This window comes from Hyposmocoma kahamanoa, unplaced genomic scaffold (genome assembly GCF_003589595.1).
Source record: "Hyposmocoma kahamanoa isolate Upper Pololo Valley unplaced genomic scaffold, ASM358959v1 102, whole genome shotgun sequence".
Lineage (NCBI taxonomy): Eukaryota > Metazoa > Arthropoda > Insecta > Lepidoptera > Cosmopterigidae > Hyposmocoma > Hyposmocoma kahamanoa.
In genome coordinates, this window is record NW_020653337.1 from 16,588,907 (window position 1) to 16,606,217 (window position 17,311).

General features: G+C 34.7%; 1 protein-coding gene across 1 annotated transcript; it reads left to right on the plus strand.

Annotated features, from left to right (window-relative positions):
• Positions 1-2,151: 2,151 nt before the first annotated feature.
• LOC113235854 (centromere protein I-like) lies at positions 2,152-17,094 on the plus strand. The gene is made up of 13 exons (XM_026471780.1): positions 2,152-2,582; positions 2,670-2,822; positions 4,259-4,344; positions 5,497-5,604; positions 6,146-6,292; positions 6,377-6,439; positions 6,624-6,736; positions 7,461-7,621; positions 10,682-10,839; positions 12,548-12,694; positions 14,123-14,249; positions 15,048-15,216; positions 15,703-17,094. The coding sequence occupies exons 1-13, from the start codon at positions 2,411-2,413 to the stop codon at positions 16,085-16,087; spliced, it is 1,989 nt and encodes a 662-aa protein (XP_026327565.1). The 5' UTR covers positions 2,152-2,410; the 3' UTR covers positions 16,088-17,094.
• Positions 17,095-17,311: the final 217 nt, after the last annotated feature.

A 17,311-nucleotide genomic window follows, 5' to 3' on the forward strand; every position in this document is an offset into this window, starting at 1 on the left:
TGAAATGAACGCTTTGATTATACGATTTTCACCATATTTTAGAAAATATTTAATTGGCAAATATCCATACTGTTTACTTCAAACGACAATTCGTTCATTTTTTGACACTTCGTGGGGAGAGATGCGACGGATAGCTTGAGTTTTGTCGATGGTATTTTGTGATATCCTAAATGCGGTACAAAATACCCTACATTATTAACTAATTTGCACGGAGCGGAATAAAAGAAAAATTTTGTTTAAAATATTTGTTTCTGATAGACTGTTGATACTCTGACAAAAAATGGACAATGATATTTTTCCGCATATGTCTATATTGCTCATCAATTATAATTAATATCTTTTTGACGAACCTTGACAAATATAGTAAGATCATTCAGGGTAGGTAGAGACCATAGGCTCTGATTTGCTCCAATCCTTAAAAATTCTATATCTATGCAATTGACATTTACTAAAAGGGTATCATGCATGTTGGTCCGTTTGACCATTTGCTAGTTTACATACCCCAAAAATAGACAGACTCTTAAACACTAAAAGCTTAGGTTACTTGTATTACGTACGTCGACTTACGCCCTATACGAATTTTTAATTTCTAGAACTCTAAAATTAATTTAATATCCATATCACATTGAAGATAAAAAATTAATATTATCTGAAAGAACTTTTGTACGAGTATTCGTTAAAGTAATTTTGAAGATTTTTATGTTAGTCCTCAGTATTTCTGTACACGAATCTTATTTCTCCGTACTCTGTAGCAAATTCAAAAAGTTGGCAACTCATTTCTTTCTTCCACCATAGACAAAAATGCAATGAACAAAGTGTTTGCGACGATAGAGATAATTAGTTTAATACTGAAACATTTTATGTATGTTTGAAGCATCAATTCTTAATGTGTCATAATGTAAAGTAAGTTGTAATTGTTTTCTATTTATTTTACTTTTTGTTTTTACTTTAATACTCATGAAGATTTTCAAACAGAGAAAATATAAAAGTAGATTACTGACGCGGCCTAATATTTGAAGCAAACTTTGCAAACATTAATTTCTTGTCAAATTCTTTCATAATTCAGGAGCTTTTAAAAATTGTATATTTACAAATTATTTACTACAATCTGTAAAAGAATTACATAATACTAGTGTTGGGTCATGGAAAAGTTTCCATTATGAAAAAATCATATTTTTCAGAAAAATAATTATTTTTTCGGATATTTTATTAATATTTTTCCTTTGATTTTCCAGATTTTACGTTAAAACCTGTCGTAAGTTGAAGTTACTGAACGAAAACGATGAAGTCAACAACAGGTGGTGGTGGTGGGGTTGTTGAGGGTTTTTCGCTGTTGTGAAAACATTTTATATCTCGTTCTTCTTTACGTAGCTTTCTTTACAAAACTTTCCATTACTATTATTTTCTATTCAAAAGATATTTCTAAACGTAGAACATTATGCCTTTGAAATTAAACTTTTAAACATTTTCGGAAATTTTTCCAAAAAAAATTCCACTATTTGCAATTTTTCGAAAAATTATCCAAATACTTAAGGATCGTATTCCAGAACTCTACTCACTGAAAATCATTCTTAAGTCCTTGACATTAGGGTCGTATTTCCAGTGCTTGAAATCATACACAAGTCTACTCAAATCCTGACTTGAGCATTGAGTAGAGTTCTGGAATGATCTGTGTATGATTTCAAGCACTGGAAATACGACCGTAATGGCAGGGACTTGAGTATGATTTCGAGTGCTTTAAACCATACTCAAGTCCTGACTTGAGCATTGAGTAGAGTTCTAGAATACGACCCTTAATACGTATTTAAAATAAAATTCAGAATAATAAAATTTTTAGACGTATGCATATAATTATGTAAATATACCATTAAATAAAAAACATCTATTGTAGATTGTAGAGAATTGTGTTGGTGTAGCGATAAATTCTGAAAAATGGCTTTCAATTTAAGGATTCGCTCTGGGACCTTTTGGAGGGAAAAGTGTCGTTTTTATTTTGACTTTCAATTATTTTGTGAAATCTAGTTTAAAGTGGAATAGGATAGTGCTATTGTGACTTAATCGAAGATTAAAACGCGAAATTATACGAATCTCGAACTAAAATACCCGTATCGGCCCGTTTTAAGGAATCCCGAGTCAATCTAAGCACGCCGCCTCAAATTGCCTATCTTCTTTGTGGCGGCCATATTTACAGAAACATAATTAAACTTCATGTTTAGGCTGATGGGTTTGCCAAAGCCTTAATAAATTTAAAAATTTCAATTTAAAAACAAAGATCCCACAGACCGTAAACTCGTAAACGGTTCTCATGTCAATTGTCAAGTAAGTCAACGTATTTCGAGTTTGAATTATTTTGTAAACAAGAACATGTATTTGCGCTTTTAACAAAATAAAAATACAAAATATTGTTCTTATGATGGCGGATATGGATGAAATGATTGATTTCATTCGATCATTGAAGCGAGGATTCGATAAAGATATTTTTCTTTGTAAATTGAATGAATTATCTGATGTTGTGGATTCAGTGGGTTTGGACAACGAAGATTTTCACACGTTATTTAAACTGTGGCTGAATTTATCGATACGTAAGTATATTTTCTGTTTCCGATTATATCTGTTCCTATATTCACTAGAATAATTTATCTTCAAATGTCTTTTTTATATGTTAAAAGCGATCACGAAATGGACAAGCTTCGGCGCTTGTCTGGTACCCCAGGAGATGGTTGAAGAGCGTACAGTAGATTACGCATTTCGTTGGCTCCTCGCTAGCTGTGAGAACCGCGGCAATTTCTCCAGAATGGCCTTTTTATTGGATTGGCTCACAGGTAAGCAAATTCAAATTTGTTTGTATTTATTTCTTAAATAAGCAAATTACACTTAAGTAAATCGCAATGCGTGTTCAATTTAATAACGGTTATCAGGATGCCGTAGGGCCTGTCATGGCACTGTAGCGCATCCTTGATGTTTGCTCATACAGGAGTTGATGATTTTTATGCTGTTATGTGAAAAAAGACAGCATTACTACTCTTAAGACTGTCTGCATGTTCTAAAAACATCCTGAAAATGTTTTCTCCCAAGCCCGATACGCCGTTGATGTGTCACTTCATCCAGGTTTTGGTAAGGCGACGTAGCAGTCGGCTCCTCGAGTGACATGTGTACTTTGTGTTTTGATCAATTATGTACCTACTAGTAATAGACTTAAGCTTTAAATTACCTATTATCATTATTTTGTATTACTAAAAGCCCTGATAGCTGCCTACAGTGCCAAACACTGTAGAGAACCTCATCAGAATGCTGACTAGAGTCTTAACAGGGCATTGTGGCTTGAACAAGCACATGTCAAATGTTGGGCAGGGAGTAAACAGAGAATGTAGATTCTGCCTTGAGGCTGATCAAACTTCTGTGCATCTCCTTACCAATACTGCCCTCTAATGGGCGTAAGAAGTTCCATACTGGGTAGGCACAGGCGGTGGCCTGTAGCTAGAGGACATAAAAACTGTCAGAGCTGGGAAAGTCCCTTCAGTTCTTTAATGATGTTGGTCTTCACTTCAAACTGTAATTAGTGATGATCACAATAGGTCAGTTAAAGGTTGCAGCGAGTGAGGGGCCGCATAGGCCCCAAATGGAGCCACCCTAATAATAATATTAACAAGTGGACCTAAGAAGCCTTAACAATAGATTTATTATTAAATTATCACATCAAGTAATAAGAAAATTTTACTAAACTTTTTGCTCACGATTGAATGGAGGATATAATATAGTGTTTGGGGTAAGACGTTCGTCGGGTAATATTAAAAGAAAACTAGTGTGTTCATAAGATTTGTTTTAATATTCATATTGTTAATGAATTGCTAATGGTAGCAGCTTAGGTTTGGTTGTTAGCATAAATTAATAATACATAGCAACTCACTTGTGTATCAATTTTTTAGGATTTTGTGATTGTAGCAATAACTGAAAATAAAACAATTTTATTCAAATTTAGATTACATATTTGCACTATACGATTTTGGTGTCATCACAGCCCTGACCATAGAACATGTAAAGAGCCTGGAATTTTGGTTTGTTTGAGCACCAGATTATACGCAATGTAGATCCAAAAAAATTAGTATCATTTCTGGCTAATTTAAGATTTTTGTGTTTTAAAATTTTAATGATTTGTCTTTGGTAATCTGTACTATAAGCTAAATCGTTTTATGTTTCAAACTAAGCTGGCTTTTTCTTTCTCTCATGCAATTTATTGTTATATTTTGGTATTTTCCAGCTGCCATGACCACAGACAGTGTTGACATGCAAGCTTTAGACTCAGGATATGAAATTTTCTACACACTACTCTCATTTGAAATTTTGGTAAGTGAAATTTTGTACCATGACTTAAAACTGACTTAAAGATTTATTATTACACACTGTTTGGTTAATCCATTTATAAATGAGAATATAAATCGAGTTCTGAGGTTTTCGCGATTGTTACACATAGGAAATGAAACAATTTTTCCGGATTGGTCACGGTTGACACGGTTGACAGTCAGCCATGGGACCTGTAAAGGGCCCGAAATGTCGGTTTGTTTGAAAAAACAAATACGGTATTTAAATCCGGAAAAATAGTTTCATTTCCTATGAGAATGTAAATTTGTTTGTTTCATTCAGTACTTTGAATTTTCAAATCATGTTTTATTAAGTCCAGAATTTTGAGTTAGACAGTATTTGCTTTTATATGTGATGTGTCTGAGTAGGTTTTTGGTTTATGACTATAAATAGAAAATATACAACACATCCAAAAATTTTAAGTTTTAAGTTAAGAATGCCATTAATTGTGTAAAAAATACATACACTGTTACAATTATTATACAAAGATCAAACACTTAGAAAGAATTCTTTCGATCTGGCCGGATTCGATCTGATGTCTTTTAGCAAACTGTGCCGGACGCTATGCCAATTAAGTCACTGAACGAACCAGCGGATCTTACGAATTTTTCTGTGCTTGTTGTCGTATCTTTGTATTTGGTTTTTCAAACGACTTTTTAGCCGTAGCGCCATCTATGAGAAACATTTGAAAGTCACTGTATTTTAATTTTTTATGGAATTGATGTTCCATTGTTTTTTATGACAAATTACTCCACTAAGTAGTTTGTTATACAAAGATCGAACATTTAGAAAAAAATCCTTCTGTAGTAAAGGTATCCTAACTGGGTGACGAAATACTTTCATAGATTTTTCATAGATAGTGCTACGGCTAAAATGTTGTTAAAAACCAAATACAAAGACACGACAACAAGCACATGGAAAAATTCGTGAAGTTCACTGGTTCACATACGTTCCGTAGCTTGGTTGGCATAGCGCCTGGCGTGGTTTGCTAGAAGACGTCGGTTCGAATCGGACGGATCGAAGGTGTACACATCTCCATTTTCAGTTACACAGACAAGCATTCAAACACGTCTAGATAATTATTGGTGATAGACTCTATTTTGTTTTGATAATTGATTTTTACTTTTCTGGTTCCAGACTGCACATGCACTAAAGCTAGTATACACATTAACAAAGCCGTGTGATGTCACCAGAGGTAGAGTGATAGAGTTATTACATTTTGCCAAGAATAGAGAGGGAAAAAAGGTACCTTCTTTATTTATAAAAAATTAAATTTTGCCTATCCTTGATTCTGTTTCTAGGTCCATATTAATAATAATGATTTATTTCCATAACATTCAAGCTCAAAATACACAATTTGAAATTTGTAAGAAAAGTTGACATTGTTTAATTGTGGACTAGCGTAGCTTTTTTAATTCATTTTTATGTTGCAAAATTTACATTGAGGTATTATTTATTCTGACTGCTATGTACTCCATTTGTCTTGAGAAGTAAAAGTTTTAGCAAATAAAGATGTTAATATCTTCATAAAAGAAAATTAGTACACACTATGAAGCAGTACAAACTATAAATTACTTTTCAAATTCTTAGGTTCTTGCAATTGCGACAAGTTTCGGGTTACGGCTGACTGCCAGTCAGTCTGTAAAAAGCCTGAAACTTTAGTTTGTTCGAAAAAATAAATCTGTGCGATTTACATTCAAATTTTTTCTTTATTTCACATAGGATTGTATGAAATGGCCTAGAATACAAATTATTATTTATTTGATTTTAATATAAACTATTTCAGAACATGTTGCGGCAACTTCAAGTATTACTTGGTTTATTCAAGTCGTACAGACCAGAATGTGTCCCAGAAGACATTCCGTCTATCTCTGTGCATACTTCTTTCAGAAAACTCAATGTAAATTTGATGGCTAGATTCAAAAGATGCCAGGTAAGGATAGGCGTAAGATGTGTCATATAGTATTTGCTGATTTAAGTTATTGTTTGAAAAAACTACCTAATTATTAATTTTCAGGCGAAGAGAAACACTTGTAGCAAGGAAAGACGACATTTGCTCTGGATTAACCCAATAAACTCAGTGAGTGTTATTTTGTTTTCGTAGAAATAATTTTATTTTTAGTCATTTTGTTCAGTTAAGACAACGAGATGACACTCAAGTCTCTCTATTAATTTTTTTACAGTTTACGAATGAATTATAATACAATGACTCGGCACACAAACTTAGAACTTGTTGTACTTAACTTTCAATATTTTGTTTTCAGATGAGTGGAAAAAAGAAAGCAGATCCTTTAGTGCCGAACATGGAGTTTTGTAACATAGGCTCACAACAGTATGCTGATAAGCAACCTCAAAAGAATTATCTTGATTTCTCAGAGTAAGTTACGTATATACTGTTTGCTGGTACAGTGTGACTGTATAAGCTAGATTACGCCTTAAATGGCGGTGAGACTTAGTGAGGTGTTTTCGTTCCGCTCTCAACACTCTGTTTTCGGGAAGTTTGCATCCCTTGTGATCTAGTCATCCTATCAGCATAAACAAACAACCTCTATATGAAAATCTGTAGAGGGTCCAAAAACGTATAAAGTGGTTTGAATTTGTAGAATGCTTTAGCCTAACCTTGTTCCTGTCCACTATTTTAATGAATATTTATTTATATTTTGGAAACCGTTAACTTTGGGCTATTTTATTACTTAAGTTTTATTGATCGTATTAATATCATGTATTTAAATAGAGTCGCTACTTGAAAAAATCCACACGTTTAGTATTTTAAAATGGTGAGCTGGACGTAGGCCGAAAAATTGTTCTAAAAACTCCTTGTTTTAGCTATACTGCCCTCGGAACGAAAAAGGCACAACTGCTGTATAAAGTACGCATAGTTGTGCCTTTTTTCGTTACGAGGGCAGCATAATCCGTGGATAGTGTACACAACCTGATTAAATTCTCATCTTAACAAGTTGATTAAGTAGTTTAAATTCTGTTATGAACTACATACAACCCATCTGTTTTTTAGCCAGGAAGGCTGATTGCAGGGTAAAGAAAGGGGGGGAAAAAAGTTTGAATTCTACGTGTGTTCTAGAATTTTTCTTTGTGCCTTCCAGTCCAGTGTCCTTGCTCCGATACAGTCTCCAGCAGCCAATGTCGCGTCCAGCACGGCTCCGGGCATTATTCTGCAATGAAACCGGTCTCACACTGCTCGCTGTCGCCACCGACGAGCAATTCGCTTTCTTGTCACACGATTTGCAACATTTATTGACTACCTGTGAGTGTAGGCTCAAATTTTTTTATTATACTGTATGGGGGCTGTAATATACATGAGTTTGAAAAAAAATGTAGCAGCATTGGAATAACAAAAAAATATATATATTGTATAGTCTGTTTAATCAATTTTCAACCAAAAGTAAACAAAACCTGTTTGGTTAAAAATCTAAAGCAATCACTCAATAAATCGAATAAGTAACACTTTCACGTATACTTCGAAGATTTCTACTTGATATCTCATCACTTTTTTCAACAATATTCATTTGAATAGCATTGTAAAATCTTATTTGAAAAATGATAGTTTTAAGGTGAGGTTATTTTTCATCTATACTTCTGTGACTTGTTTATGGTTGCATAGTGCTATACGAAAAAAAAAACATTCCGTTCATTCAATTAAAGTTTTTGTAATTGATTGGCAAATCGAAAATTTCAATTGCAATCCAACGAGTATCTTAAGTGTAAATATTTGGAGGAGGATTTAAAATTAAGATTTTGGGAAATTTTAAATATATGCTTATAAAGGTTATGTATTTCTACTATTCATGTAAGGAAAACCGCTAGTATGACTCAATTAAACAAATCGATTCATTCAATTAATTAATCGATTTTTAGTTTGCATTACAATTGGACATCACTCATTGATCATCACGTATATTACGGCTTTTTAAAGATGTTTTGTTTTAAAGAAATCACGGTTCACGAATGTCGGGGAATAGACAGGTGTTGCCAGAGTGGACCTGTAAAGGGACAGGTCCCATGGTCACGGTTGAGGTTGGTCACGATTGGTCGTAATTTCTAATTTAAAAAATGTAACAAATTCTGGACTATCGTTGAAACTTATGTTTTGATTTTATATTGAAATTTCATTCAATGTGCTAGTTGAAGCGGTTTAAGGTGTACTTTCCTTTCTTATAACAAAAAATGTATTACGATAAACAGAAAATGGAAAACTTATTAAAATCAAATAAAATAAGATTATGAAGATATCATATTATGATATGAAACACTACCATTGATAATATTACAGGTGTGACGAATGACCTACCAACAAAAATGTTAGCACTCCAAAGTAGTAAGGCGTTTTTCCACGATTTTCAAGTTTTTCCGCGCGATAATTAACACGACCATAACGTAAAAATCGAAAATGGCGGGCTGGGTACCCTTATGTACATATACAACTATGTGCATAAGGGACTAAGCTTAAGTAAGCGAAACTTCTCGTATTGTTGGGACACGTACCACTCTCACTACACTGTATTGACGTATCGTAATTGTTCTGTGTATTGACGTATCGTAATTGTTCTGTGTATTGACGTATCAACATATATCCTTACAACATCAAAGCACGTAACCACAGCACAGGTATAATAGTTGGTTACCTATCAGAAGTTCGAAATGACATTTTCCAGAAATATTGTTTGCGCGAATTTTCATAACTTCGAAAGTAATTTTGAGAGGAAATTGTTTTTTCTTTTAAGCCTAACTTAACCGAACCTAATTGTGTCTTTGTGATAAACATCCAACATATCCTGAAATTCGATTTTCGGGGTAATGAAAATACGAACAAACGTTATTCCGGAAAAAATTAATTCGGGTTTGTGACAAGTTACCATAATAGTTACTACGTACGTAACTTGTAGTTTTGACGAATAAAACGAACTATTTTTATCACAAAATAGAACATGAACATTAAACATTGGACATGTTGATTTGAGTTAACTTACTGTCACCTTGCAACATAACAATAACATTATAGTACCTATGCTATGTCAAAGTCAAAGTCAAAGTCAAAGATTATTTATTCCATAGGTAAAATAAATTTACACTTGAAAACGTCACATTTAAGCTACTGCTGCTGCTATAAAAGTATTGAGCACATTGAGCATGTAACTTTTTTCTGTCACAATTGTCCCACCGGCGTGCAACAATAACAAAATAGTCAAAAGTATTTCTTATTTATCCAGCTCTTACATTGTCGCTATTACTACACATCGGAAATGATTTTTTGCAAATAAATTCTATTAAAAAAAAATTAACCAAGATTTATTATAAATAAATATTTCATTAATTAATTCATTCAACTTGCCTGGCTGTTTACAGGTCCAATGGTCAGCCGTGATCAAAATTTTGGTTGCTTTGAAAACACAAATAAGCGTTATAATAATAGTAGCTTATATATAGTTCCACTGCTAGGCACAGACCTCTTCTCACGACGAGAAGCGTCATGCTACTATACTCTAGCCAAATTCTATGTAGAATAAATGTCAACGAATGTATAATTTCTAGGGTTTTCATGTCAGACTTTTTCACAGTTACCACAATGTCAATACTTTCCCCCGAAATTCAACTAAATTATGAATAATACTAACCTTGGCGTCATGTTTATAATGAATATTGTTCAACAGAAGTTTTAAATTATTTGTAAAACTGTGTCAACCCTAATAACTTTTTGATTTGAATGGAGAGATTGCAAACATTCGACTTCTGGTGGTATTCAAGTTCAGAATCGGAAATAGATGCTGGATGATATTATAATATGAGGTAAATTAATATCAAATAAAATCTAACAATTTTGTTTCTTTTCTTCTACCATTACCAACCATCTAGCAGTAAATATTAATATGATTAAAAAACTTTATTATATTATTCATAAATCATACGTATTAGTAGGTATTTTGTAAAGTTTATAATAATTGACCAGGTAAGTATTACCTCTACATAACCCAATTACCTACTTACCTATTTAAATTGCAATTAAGAGAGGTGACCGTGGACAGAGCCAGACTTAATAATTAGCATTGAAAATATGATCTTATCCTAGGCCATCATTGGTTGCCTAACAACGTTTTCTTATTAAACATTCTACATCGAATTTGGCTAGAGTGTAGTTCCCAGAGGATCATTGAAATCGGTTCACAAATGCGGAGTAATCGCGTAATATACACACAAAAAATACAGTCGAATTAAGAAATATTAGTATAATATAGTTAATTTTAGACCGATACTGCTGCAATTAATATTATACTTTATATAAAAATGTATTTATAATTTTGTCTCAAAGGTTTCCTGGAAGGGTCCCCTCACAGCTACTTGGAAAAGCAGGACTTGCTGTTGCGACTCGCGGCACTGCAGCGCACACTCTTGCAGGGCATCCCTGTTGTCACTATGTTCTTGGCACAGTACCTGCCGCTTTGGAATGAAAAAGATTACTTTGGAGAGGTATGATTCGTATTTGGATTAAAAAATAAATATATTCTTTAGAATTACACTCATCAAAAGTGTCTAAAGATAAAGCACGGTTTTGCTATTTACTGAAAATCAGAATTTTTAAGTATTTTTTTAAATCCCCATGGCCTTTTTTCTTCAATTTCATTTTCAAATTATAAAATTGACCAGAAAAAATCCATTAGGGTTAAAAAAATTATTAAAAACCAGATTTTCAGTAATTGGCAAAAAGATGCTTGATCCCTAGACACTTGATGTGTCTATATTCACAATTATTTGAATTTAATTCTAATGATCGGAAACGAAAAACAGTTTATACTGTGGGCGCTGGTTGAGGAGGTTCCGGGTTCGATTCCCGGATCAATTTCATAAATTAACTTTTCTAAATTGATCATGGTCTGGGTATTGTGGGTAGTCACTAGCGATACGACAAGTTGTATTTGTTTCAACTCTAGTTACTCGAGTTGACTTGACTGCTAACTCGAGTTGCAACTCGAGTTAACTCGACTCGGTGTTTGACAGAGGAACCGCGAGTCGCGAGTAGAACTCGAACCGACGATTCATCGAGTTGGACACGATCGGCCGGCCGACCGCGACTCGAGCGTGACCGAAGGTCACCGAACCGACCGAGCTAGCTTGAGTTCCCAAATTGTAGCTCGAGTTGACTCGTTGTGGGAGTAACGTAAAAAGTAAATAACTCGACTCTCCCATCGCTCGCGACTTGAGCGTGCTCTGAAGGTCACCGACGCGCTGTATGATTGAAGTATTCGATTCAGCGGCGGGCGGGGCGGGTCAGTCGAGTTAGCTCGAGTTCATGAATAATAAACTCGAGTTGAGTCGTTATAGGAGTAACTCGAGTTAAATAACTCGTCTCGCCCATCGCTAGTAGTCACCCGGAGTGAATTCCGTGGCTCTGGACCTGAGATCTTTTTTTTGGTGTGGTTGTTTGGTGTTGTTTATAACTCCCTAGTCTAGTAGTATGTGACGGTGCGACCTCCTTACACCGTCATCTCACCTCTTTATATCGCCTCTCTCCGCTTGTGTCTTATAATTTTTTATTTTACATGTATTTAAATTTGAATTCTTCCATCTTCCTTCACTTTCTCATTTTGTTTTCGTACCACGGTCACTCCCAGCTCGACCGCCACAACAGTCGGAGCTGTCCCAAATTCCATTTACTAAAATCTTATTTTTGATTCTTTACCAAGTTATAATACAAAACATAATACAACAGTCGGAGCTAAAGAATTATCAAAAATTTGCTGCAATAGTTTTTCGACCGAAAATGAAGCCCTGGCTATTACACGAATATAAAGATTTGTACAGACGCTTTCTGGCGCTTTCTGGCGCTTTTCAAGTAGAGCTCCTTGTGAAAGAGTTCGTCCAAGGAAGAATTGCCACCTTATTTTTTTCTGCCGCCTAGTAGTAATGTTTTTAGTATTACTGTGTTCCGGTTTTGAAGGGCAAGGGTGCTGGTGAAATTACAGGCATATGGGACAATTCAACGTACGTCTGTGTGACAGGTGCAGTAGCAATGCCCCTCAGATCTTTGCGATTTGAATCTCTGAGCGTCACTGCAATTGTTATGGACACGCATGTCGCTTACTACCAGGCGCACGACATGTGCGAAAACCTGATGTATTTGGTTAGTTTAAATGTTGAGACAAGATACCAACATTTGCTTGGTTTTATTTACAAACAGATACTACAACTAGTGGACTGGATAAGCGGGGACAGTCCATCTCACGTGACGTACATCGTCGATTCTCTGGTCAAAATATACCATCGTGCGCAACCGATCGAGCAGTGCGCTATTCTCAAGGCACTCGTTAACATGTACTGTAACTTGGTGAGTTTATTCTCTTATTTTACACTTACATTCTTATATTTAGACGTGTTCTGTCGTAAAGGTTTTATTTACAGAACTTGTAAAATGTGGCGCTTACATTAAATGTTGACATGAATATAATATCTAGTCTTGTGAGTAAAATATATTTTCTTAATATATCTATAATATATATCAAGTATTAAAATTTAAATTCAACTTTAACTAAAACTTCAATTCAGCTTGTTTTTTTAAATTTTTTCTGCATATGTTTCTCTATTATTTATTTATTTATTTATTTATTGTCGTTTCAAAAATTTATTTATTTGTAAGATATTATAGCCTCTATACGGCCTCTATCTGTAATACATATTTACTTTGTGTTATATTAGATGTAGTATTACGAAACTTCAGCACGGAAATTAATTTCAATGCTGGTTTAGTCAAAGTCAAAGTAAAATAATCATTTATGCCATAGGTATAATTTTTACACTAGTAAACGTAATTTTTTAAGCTACTTTGTAAACTACTGCTTGTTTACTACGCTGACATCCCTGAGAAGAATAAAAAAAAAAAAAAAAAAAAAAACAAGAAACTCTAGGGATTACTCTTTTCAAATAAACTTAAATGCTATCGAATATACTTTGAATCATAATTGTGCGGAATCTAGACCCTTGTTGTCTTTCCATACTTCTTTATCTAAAACATACTCTTCAATTTTGTAATATGAATTTTCAATTAAAATTATTTTAATGTAAGTTTTAAACTTAGGAAATGATAAATCTTAATTCCGGAATCTTATTGTAAAAACGTATACAGTTCCCCATAAAATAATCGTTTACCTTAGTTAAACGAAATCGTGGTACCATAAGTTTGGACTTAGTTCTAAGGTTAACATTATGGATATCTTCTTTCTTAATGAAATTATGTATATTCTTACGGGCATACAAAATATTTGGATAAATGTACTGTGATGTCATGATACCAGTCTCCTTAAACTTTTCTCTGAGAGAAACCCGAGAACCTAAACGGTACACAGAACGAATCGCTCGTTTTTGCAACACAAATATGGTTTGTATATCTACCGCTTTAACCCACATGAGAAGGTTAGGTTTCTTTTTGTATGTAATTTTTATAACGAAATTACGACGCAATGTGCTCTTTTTTATTTTATTTATTTATTCATATACATGAGGCAATTGTGACCCATATAATTGTGTAATTTATGGACTAACATCCATATAATATAATATTGAAACTAGTTATTTAGTTTCTATATTAATCTTTGTGTGGAGTTCTATAGTGATGAAATGATGATTGAAGTGTTATACAATTAACTACCGACCAACCTATTGTTTTTTTTTCTGTTTGGCCTAATATTAACTGGTAGAGAACGCCATTTGTATTTTATTGTATTGTGTAATAAAGATTAAATAAATAAATGTGGTGTAGATGTTCTCCTGTAACCGACGTCGGCAGCACTTGAAGATCGCACAGGGCCACAGCGAGGCGGAGACGTTGCCGCGGCTGGCCGCTACAATCAGTGACATGTGCAGCGAGGGACTGCAAATTAGCCCAGGTTAATACAGTCAATAATTTTTATTTATTTTCAGGTTACAAAAGACCCATAAAACACATACCTTATAGACTAACATGCATAATGATATGATAAAACTGTTCATTTACAACGTGGGTGTCCGATAGCCGTCCTAGAAAACGCTGGAATATGACACCTTTAGGCCAAAAGTCCTCCTTCATGAATGTCGACAGATGTAGAGTTGGTACTCTCACCACAAATGAATAAAATTTACCTTGTGGCAGGACTGCAACTGCTCGACCTTCAGGGCAGCTTTAGCTTTCACCCGTATGTACGAGTGTACTCCACAATATCCCCAGGCTTTGTAGAGTAATAAAGTCGTGACAGTCGGGACGCAATTATCGTGACTATCGATCTTATCGAGGAATTGTCTGTATATCGGGTCCTTAATATTCAAAGAAGGAAATACCACTATATCAAATAATAAATTTTCGAAAAAACATTTTTTTCTATAAACTTTTATAAAAACACATGATACTGGTTTGTTTAATACGCTTCCATTTCTGTTCCATCTTATCATTGTAATATTTGACGTGTAGTAAAGAATTTACATTCATTAATTATATATGTAACCAGCCCTTTTCACCTTTTAAGAATTAGCGCGCCGAGTAACCAACATTAGCGTCATTCTGGGACCCTTTTTGACTTTGCATTTAAAATAATGTTGCTTATTCATTCATTCATTGTTATTGAAAGTTGTTTCGCAACAGTGACAAGCTGCTAGCTCTTAAAATGCTTTTATGTTGTGTTATTTGACTCACGTAAACGCTTTTTCGGCAGACGACTTGCGCGTCTTGCACAGCGTTGTGTCGGCAGCGGAGGCGATGTCACTGGGGGAGTGGCGACACTCGTGTCCTCTGGGTGCGGCCCCGCGTCTACTTCCGCTGGCGCTGCCGTTACTGAAGCACTCCGCCGTGCTTCTTGAGAAGATGGCTGGCTTGATGATGCTGTTAGTACACTAGTTATTTCTTTTTGGAATTTTAGAAGTTGTTGCTGATGCAGGTTTTTGCCTATCTGATTTTTTTACCTTCACCAGATGTTAATGCGGATTGCAACTATTTAAAAAAAGTGGAAATGTATCGTGCCGCATACCTTATGCGGATGCGGAATTTCTAATATATTTCTAATATACTGATATTCGCAACAACTCTGAAAGAAACCATTTACTGCAACGCCACAACAAGAAAGCAAAAATAACTAACAAATGAAAAATAAAATAGCAAAAAAGCATACAAAATTACAAATAATCAACACAATTTGAAACATTATCATATGCGGCCGTAGCGTATGCGGAAGGTTTTGATGCTGGTTTTCAGTGGACCTTATTCATCGAGCTGCCAACAATGTTTGACATTTATCTTTCCATATAACACAACATATAAAGATTGCCCTTTGATACTAAAATCAAATGAAATTAACGTATATATTTTTACAGGTATAAAAATGTCTTCAAAAGAACGAAATCGAGTGACAAGCTTTTAAAAGACGTTTATGTGGAACAGCGCCAGACATTGGAAGCATATACAGCGGATATGCTGAATTGTTTATACACTGAAGAGGCACTCACAGAACGCAAATCTGGATACGTATTTAATAGACTGCATCCACAATTGGTTTCTAAGTTGTCGGACTTAGTACCAGGGGCAGACGCAAAATTTAGCCTTAGAAATAACTTGGCTTTCGTTCTGTACACCTTAATGCCTTTCGAAGCGATCGATCAGTCGGACGTTACGAATAAATTGTGCTTCGAAACTGTTGTAAGGGAGATGTTCCCGAATTTGTGCGAGCTTTTAACGAAAGCTGTGCCAGAATTGCGTTGACTTTTAACCTTAAGTTTATATATAGCCTTAGAAAGCTTCATAAGAAATTTAAAAAAATCTTTTCTTTGACGTGCAAGACGAATACAAATTGTAGTACCGGCGCGCTATAATGGCCGTTTTGACGTTTGTCCGCTCATCAAGTTTTTTTGTTATTACATGGACTTAGGACTTAAATGCTTTAATGTGTTTAAGTGTCGATAAAGTGTAGGGAACCGTTTGTTTAATTGAAATGCCGAATTGTTTCAGATGAATAAATATTACCTCAAATTACATTCAGCGTAGACAGAGCTTATGCATCCAAACTGTGATCTCGTTTATACGTTTTGTGTATATGGCAAAACAAATGGCACGGTCGCGGCACAGTCGATGCCCTAAGATACCTGACGCCAAACCGACCATTTGGTTCCGAGTAGATACATAAACGCGAAGAAAAGTGTTAAACATTGTAACCTGTGAACTTCTTTATTGCATCATTAGTGAATGACGTTTTAAGAAACTTTTTAAGTCAATTAGATCTTGAATTACGTTAAGTAAATACAAATTTAAACCATAAGGTCGGTATTATTATACGCTTTTCTGTTGCATTGAATGCGTGAGAAGGTTCTCAGAATCAAAAGGTCGGCTAAGGGATCAGGTATCGATTATAGACATCGACTGTACATTAGTGACCCGGAACAGAACCGTTTTAAAGAAATTGCGCGCGTTGTGTGTGTGTGAAATGAATCTGACTTAGAGTTCCGATTTACGCTTACGGTTCTTATATATCATTTCTCACCAGTGTCGGCTGTTGTACAGAATTCCCATCGGGTCATAAAGTGCGATTCTAAAATTCAACTTATTTTACAAGATATGTGTTTTGTCTTTGTAGAAATGTGTTAATGTAAGAATACTTATGTTATAAATGTAACAATTGAAATTCATTTTAAGTTTTTGCCAAATATGGTAATAGAATTTTTTTTACTGCCTCTGTGGCCGAACGGTTACCATGCCGGACTGCCACGCAGAGGTCCCAGGTTCGATTCCCGGGCCGGGAGAAATATTTGTATGACCTACACTTATTGCTCTCGTGAGTTTGGGTGTAATTTGTGGTTGTCTATGGGTGTGTCCATGGCACCCGCGACACAGGGTTTCCCTAGTGCGGGGCTATGTTGAGTGTGTGCGTTATTATTAGTGTGTATTACAATAACTGTTTTATCGTGTTTGAGGACAAAATTTTACTTCAGA

What these genes read in the sequence shown, in the direction of transcription:
- LOC113235854 (XM_026471780.1), top strand. Translation starts at nt 2,411, where the DNA reads ATGATGGCGGATATGGATGAAATGATTGATTTCATTCGATCATTGAAG. An exon ending in GCAACATTTATTGACTACCT is followed by an intron (nt 7,622 to 10,681) that starts GTGAGTGTAGGC and finishes TTTGTCTCAAAG; the next exon opens with GTTTCCTGGAAGGGTCCCCT. An exon ending in ATGGCTGGCTTGATGATGCT is followed by an intron (nt 15,217 to 15,702) that starts GTTAGTACACTA and finishes ATATTTTTACAG; the next exon opens with GTATAAAAATGTCTTCAAAA.